Genomic DNA, 7,671 nt, shown 5'->3' on the forward strand with positions numbered 1-7,671 from the left:
ACTCACAATATATTAGGTAAAAATCAGATTCGTTGATTAATGAAATTGAGATCTCAATTGAGACGTTTCTCTTAAAAATCCGAGCATCAATTTTGTTATTTCTAAGTTTCATGCAATTCTTGTGGTAGATTACATTCGAGTCATTCAATAAGTCTTGATCAAGTTCGATGATAGAGTGACTCAATTTAGAACAAGGTTTCAAATCTTCGTTCTAAATCTTCAATCGTAAAAGCTTGAATCGTTGGGCTAAGGATTAGAGTTGTCTATCACTCATTTGTAATTAATTTCGTGGGTTGTAACTTTTTTGATCACGTCAGTCAATAGAGTTCTTAACCCAATCCTATTTCATTTTTCAGATTAAAAATATCTGACATTTGTAACATATGTTAGCGATGAGTTGTAACTCGGGAATATTTGATATTTGAGTTTCACGAAATTTGAGTATAATTTTTTTAATAATTAAAAAATTGAATAATCCGACAACCAAACTCAACCAGTTCTGATGGGTGTGAAACGTCATTGAAGGCACCGACCCCAATCAACTCAAAAGGTACGAGATTGTTAAATTATTATTATTTAATTTAATAAAAATAATTATGAGAATCTATTTGTTAGCTTCAATATTAAGTCTTTCAAATAGACAATGATTGATGTTTAAATATAGATCATATAATGTGGAATGGAGACTAAAATCAACATTTTTTTTTTTTTTTTGATATTGCCAATAATAAAATAATTATTATAATTATTATTCAAAATTTTAAAAAATAAAAATAAAAATAAAATTTTAAATTATACGATAAAAAAAGGTACGAGATCGATTTAGTACGACCAGATGGGAATCAACATCCTTGTTTATTTCTCATTAATCTGCATTGTTTACTAACTTTATCAAACGATGATGTGTAACGACCCATGTGTAACAGCTCAAGCCCACCACTAATAGATATTGTCTGTTTTGGCTCGTTACACATTATCATCGGTTTCACGGTTTTAAAACGCGTCTACTATGAAAAGGGTTTAGCCCTACTTCGACCAGTGCCTCGCACCATCTGGTGATTGTCTCTAGGCTTCCTCTCAATATTTCGTTTCCCTCTTCAACCAATGTGGGATCTCACAATCCACCCTCTTAGGGGTCAGCGTCCTTGCTAGGACACCGTGCAGTGCCTGACTCTGATACCATTTATAACAACCCAAAGCTAACAGATATTGTCCGTTTTAGCCCGTTACGTATCGTCGTCAACTTCACGATTTTAAAACGCATCTACTAGGGAGAGGTTTCCACACTTTTATAAGAAATGTTTCGTTCTTCTCTCCAACCGACGTAGAATCTCACACCTTTACTTGAGTGTCACACGACAAACGATACTTAGTTTGTAAGACACTCGTCTAAATATAAAAATTATTCTCTAATCATTGTTTTAAGAAACTGCTTGAAAGAAGCTTTGTTTTACAGCTAAGGCCAAGAAAACAAAAGGTGCCTTTTCTTTAGCTTTTTATATATATATATATATATATATATATATATATGTGTATATATACACACACACATACATATATACATACATGTGTATATATATATATGTATATATATATGTATGTATGAATATATATATGTATGTATATATATACACATATATATTTGGAACTATAAATTTTGTCCTAATAATTTAAAAAAAAAATATATATATAAGAGTTGGTCGCTCAAATTTTAAAAATTACAATTACGTCCTTATAATTTAATAAATTCTCAAAGATGTTAAGATCCTCGTCTTAAATTATAATTTTAAAAAATTATAGGGACTAAATTATAAAGTGGAATATGAGTTTTTGATCCTCTTCTGTAAAATGGAATATGAGAAGAAAAATGCAATCTTTATCGTTTTCGGCCAAAGATCGGGACCATTTTTGTTTCTTATTTTGTACTTTTAGAAAAGAAAAGTTAAATATTTGTTCGGTCGTTGTTATTATTTTTTTTCTCAACGTTAGATTCTTTCTCCTTTTTTTTCCTTCCGATAGACTCAACGATATTCTGAAATTTGCATAAATTTTAGCATATAATTTAAAGCGAGTTCGAGATATGACTTCCGGTTGCACGTCCGTGTTAGTTCTTGACCAAGGCAATGAGTCCATGCGTCAAACTAACTTGCAAGGAAGAAGCTAACATCGGTGTCTGTTATGTCTTATACTCTTTGATATTTAAGTCAATACTTATAATATCCAAGTCCACCGCTAACAAATATTGTCCGTTTTAAAACATGTTTGATAGAAAGAGGTTTTCACGCCCTTATAAGGAATGTTTCATTTCCCTCTCCAACCAATATAGGATCTCACAATCCACCCCTTTGGGACTAACGTTCTTGCTGGCATACCGTCCGATGTCTGGCTCTGATACTAATTGTAACAGCCTAAATTCACTGCTAGCATATATTGTCCACGTGACTCGTTACGTATGATAGTCAACCTCACAATTTTAAAACATGTCTACTATGGAGAGGGTCTAGCCCTATCTTGACCAGTGATTGGCTCTAATACAATTTGCAACAGCTCAAACCACCACTAACAAATATTGTCTGTTTTGACTCGTTACGTATTGTCATCATCCTCACGATCTTAAAACACGTCTGTTAAAGAGATGTTTCTATACCGTTATAAGAAATGTTTCGTTCCCCTGTTCAACTGATCTCACAATTGCATATATGATAACGGGACGAGTCACTATTTCAGGGTACCCGAGATCCTACCTAGATTGATGCTTCGAGCTCGGGTTGAAACACGTCTGTTAAAGAGATGTTTCTATACCCTTATAAGAAATGTTCCGTTCCCCTCTTCAACCAATGCGGGATCTCACAATTGCATATATGATAACGGGACAAGTCACTATTTCAGGGTACCCGAGATCCTACCTAGACGGATGCTTCGAGCTCGGGTTGGGTTCTTAGCTCCACTTATAAAAGAATTTGAACCAAATGGCTTAAAAGAATTTGAACTCCTTTACTTTAAATACCTTTCTAAAAGGGAAAGAAACCCAATTCATTTTTGTAAGGGATGGCATCAACTCCATAGTTTGTAAAGATAAAGGAATACCCTTTTTCTAATTTTTATTTATTTATTTATTTATTTATAAAACTCCCAAAAGTATGGAATCAATTCAATTCAAACAACCTAATTTTTTATTTATTAAATTAAAAAAACATCTGAGTTTTATTTATTTTTATTGCTAACTTTATAAATTCAATAATAAGTGTTTATTTTTTGAAAATATATTTTTATTTTAAAAAAATTGTTAGCAAACAGTGTCCGCTTTGACCTGTTACGTATCGTCGTCACTTTTACGATTTTACAATTGAGTTACATTCTCGATAAAAAACTATGAACTACAACACGAAAATAATTTTATAATATATTTTTTTTATCGTAACTATAGCGAATATTGTGACAATTTTACGGAATAATTTTTTTTAATCCCCATTTTTTTTAAGGAATAATTTAGCTACCATCAACCACCGAAGGTCACCAAAATGGTAGCACGTGGTGGTTGCAAGAGCGGTAATTGGAGGCGGGCAACGGTGATTGCCCAATTATGGGTGATGAGCAGTGGTTGTAGTCGTTGGATGTAAGCGATAAATGGTAAGCGATGATAATGGTCTCCGATAATAACATGAGACTATGAAAGTGAAATGTAAGGGTATTTTGGTCATTTTACTCTAAAAATTTCAACAAATATTTCAAATTAAACGCCTAAAAATCATTTTTTAAAAAAACTGTTTCAAATAAATGTTCTAAATGAATTTTTTTCTTTTATAATTTATCAAAAACAAATAAATAAATAAATATATATTTAAAATTTAAAATTTGGATTTTCTCTCTCTTAATCAACATTAATTATTATTATTATTATTTAAAATTATTTGAGGACACAGTTCATTCTGGGTGTCTTTGTTAAAGCCATTTTAATTCCTTCTTTGCACTAAAAAGATCCCACATATATTTATATATATATATAATATATATATATATATATATATATATATATATACCCCTCCTTCCTCTGAGCTTCGCAATTATAACCATTTCTTCAAACCCTTCTCTCTCTAGAGCTCTCCTTTTCTCTCTCCAGGCTTAGAGAGAGAAAAACCAATGGGGATTTTCGACTCTGTGTCGGATTTAATCTCCGATTACGTGGCCACTTCCCGGCAGAGGAAGAAAAAACCGTTTCAGGTTCCGACCAATATTCTCTGTCTTTTTTTTTTTTTTTTTTTATTNATTTATTCTTACTTTTAAATGCTTTTTTTTTATACATCTACCTATATTTATTTTAATTTTATTCCATTTATATTTATTTATTTTTTAATTACTCTTAAATTGTTCTTATAATGTATTTTTAGTAACTCTTAATTTAATATTTAAAAATAAATAAATATTACATGTTACTTTAATTATAAATAAAATTTTGAATAAATAATTTGAGCCATCTGATAACCTAAATATTTTATAGTTGAATTGAGTTTAATTCGTTATTTAATAAATTTTTATAACTCGAACAATTGAGTTAAAGTCTAAATTATTAACCTATAAATAAAATATTATTTAAAAAATAAAAGAAAATTATTTTTATTTTTTAATTACTCTTACAAAGTTTTTGTAACGATGTAAATTTTAATTTAATATTTAAAAATAAATAAATATTACATTCTACTATCGTTAAAAATATGTTAAGTTTGGGTTGAGTTTAGTTAATTATTTAATAATTTTTTACCATTGGAACAAAAAAAAATTCAACTCGATCCAATTTAACTAATAAATAAAATATTTAAAAAAGCGAAATTAATTATTTACTTTTTTTTTTGNTCAAAAATTAAACCCAATCCAAATCGTAAAAAAAAAAAAAAAAGCTAACCCAACCCTCCAAATTGGTCGGGTTATCAGATTATATGAACGTCTCTACAAACATCTACTCGAATCACGTAACTAGCTAGGTTAAAAAAATGAAAAATATTATTTTTTTAATAATAATTTTAAATAGTAAAAATATTTATAGAAAAAATAAATAAAAAAAAGTTTGATGCTTCCATCCATCTCATAAAAGTTAAAGTTAAGACAATTATACTTACATTCCCCATATTATCCCTTAGGCACTTTATTTATTTATTNTGAAAATGGACTGTGACGGGTGCGAACGAAGAGTAAAAAACGCCGTTTCCAGAATGAAAGGTGGGATTTAATAAATAATATAAAATTAAATTAAAAAACATTTTGGATTTTTAAGAATAATTATTTATTATTTATTTATTTGGATTTTGTACAGGTACGAAAACGGTGGAGATAAACAGAAAACAGAGCAAAGTGACGGTAACGGGGTTCGTTGAAGCGAACAGAGTGTTGAAGAAAGTGAGAAGAACGGGAAAAAGGGCGGAGTTTTGGCCGTACGTACCGCACAATGTGGTGGCGTATCCGTACGTCACGCAGGCGTACGACAAGAGAGCGCCGGCGGGGTTCGTCAAAAACGCCGTTCAGGCACTCCCAAGCCCTAACGGCGTTGACGACAAGCTCGCCACCATGTTCAGTGATGACAATCCCAATGGCTGTTCCGTTATGTAATGCAACATCCACCCGAACCCTTTTTTTTTTACTTTGGTGTAAAAGTTAATTTTTACTCCAATTGCTTTTTACCCTTCAACTTTTATCTCTTATTTTTATCCTAGAGTTAAATTTTTTTACTTTCACTCCATATTTAAATTTAAATTCAACCTTATAATTTGAAACTATAAAGCTTTAGAGTAAAAAATATAATTTTTACTTTTAAACTTGGTAAAAAATTGATCTTATTAACTTAATATATGTTAAAAATTTGCATAAAATGGTAAAAAAATGTACGAATTATATTGATANGCCCTTCAAATTTTAATTAATTATTTGAGTCGCCCAAATCCACCGCTACTAGATATTGTCTACTTTGACCCGTTACGTACTGTCGTCAGTCTCATAGTTTTAAAACGTGTCTACTAAGAAAATGTTTTGTTCCTCTCTCAAACCGAGGTGGATTGGGGTCCAGCATCTCTGATGGCACACCGCTTGATGTGTCTGTGTCTAATACCATTTTTATAACAGCTCAAGCTCGTCGCTAACAGATATTGCTTGCTTTGCACCGATTTTAAAACTCGTCTATTAGGGAGGAGTTTCCACACCCTTATAAGGAATGTTTCGTTCTCCTCTCCAACNTAATAATAAATTTTATTCGTTTATTGAGAACGTCCGTAGTGATCTTCAAGAAACGATGTTGTCTCTTTAAGAAACGAGACGTAAGATGCATAGTGTGACACCCGAGTAAAAGAGAGGTACATGAATGAACCGAGACCACATCCAAATGAGAGTGATCTTAAAATAGAATGGTTGAGAAAGACTAATTGAAACCCGAACAACACGAATAGATTTTACAACCCAACTCTATGTTTTTAGGTCAGGTTGGGTTGTCGGGTTGTTCCTTTTTAATTATTTAAAGAGAATTATACTTATCCACTATACATGTTACATTAATAACTAAAACCTCGTAAAACTTAAATATCAAATATTTACAAGTAAGGTTGAGTTGAATTGTAACCTGGTTCTCGAGTTGGTCGAGTAACTCGACCAAAAAATGTCAACCCGTGAACCAATCAAAATTCTCGACTTTTCAAAAATTAAACCCAATCCAAATCGTAAAAAAAAAAAAAAAAGCTAACCCAACCCTCCAAATTGGTCGGGTTATCAGATTATATGAACGTCTCTACAAACATCTACTCGAATCACGTAACTAGCTAGGTTAAAAAAATGAAAAATATTATTTTTTTAATAATAATTTTAAATAGTAAAAATATTTATAGAAAAAATAAATAAAAAAAAGTTTGATGCTTCCATCCATCTCATAAAAGTTAAAGTTAAGACAATTATACTTACATTCCCCATATTATCCCTTAGGCACTTTATTTATTTATTTATTTATTTTCTTTTTTTCCAATAATGATGGGGACACACATTTATATTTTTAGTGGTTTAGAATAATTTAATTATATTATCAATATTAAATAATTATTAGATTTTTAGATTTAAAAAAATAGATTATATTTCCAAAATTATTTTATTATACGAAATTATAAATGTTTGCTTCAAATAAATAAAAAAAAAAACATATGATAATTGATATGATGTATTATGTAATATAGTTCACTATAAAAAATATAATTATATTTTTAGCCCTTCAAATTTTAATTAATTATTTGAGTCGCCCAAATCCACCGCTACTAGATATTGTCTACTTTGACCCGTTACGTACTGTCGTCAGTCTCATAGTTTTAAAACGTGTCTACTAAGAAAATGTTTTGTTCCTCTCTCAAACCGAGGTGGATTGGGGTCCAGCATCTCTGATGGCACACCGCTTGATGTGTCTGTGTCTAATACCATTTTTATAACAGCTCAAGCTCGTCGCTAACAGATATTGCTTGCTTTGCACCGATTTTAAAACTCGTCTATTAGGGAGGAGTTTCCACACCCTTATAAGGAATGTTTCGTTCTCCTCTCCAACCGATATGGGATCAGTTGAATCGAGAGAAATAATTTCAAAGACGAGATATTGAAATGAAATCAATAAAATTAAACTACATAAAGATTCTCAACTAATCAAAAGGTTTCTCA

At 30.6% G+C, this 7,671-nt stretch overlaps 1 protein-coding gene across 1 annotated transcript; it reads left to right on the plus strand.

The window, feature by feature from the left end:
• The first annotated feature begins 4,055 nt into the window (after positions 1-4,055).
• Positions 4,056-5,726, plus strand: LOC111801389 (heavy metal-associated isoprenylated plant protein 20-like). The gene is made up of 3 exons (XM_023685368.1): positions 4,056-4,221; positions 5,136-5,214; positions 5,309-5,726. Exons 1-3 carry the CDS (start codon positions 4,141-4,143, stop codon positions 5,599-5,601), a joined length of 453 nt encoding a protein of 150 aa, XP_023541136.1. The 5' UTR covers positions 4,056-4,140; the 3' UTR covers positions 5,602-5,726.
• Positions 5,727-7,671: the final 1,945 nt, after the last annotated feature.

The sequence above is a fragment of the Cucurbita pepo genome, chromosome LG09 (assembly GCF_002806865.2).
Source record: "Cucurbita pepo subsp. pepo cultivar mu-cu-16 chromosome LG09, ASM280686v2, whole genome shotgun sequence".
Taxonomy (NCBI): domain Eukaryota; kingdom Viridiplantae; phylum Streptophyta; class Magnoliopsida; order Cucurbitales; family Cucurbitaceae; genus Cucurbita; species Cucurbita pepo.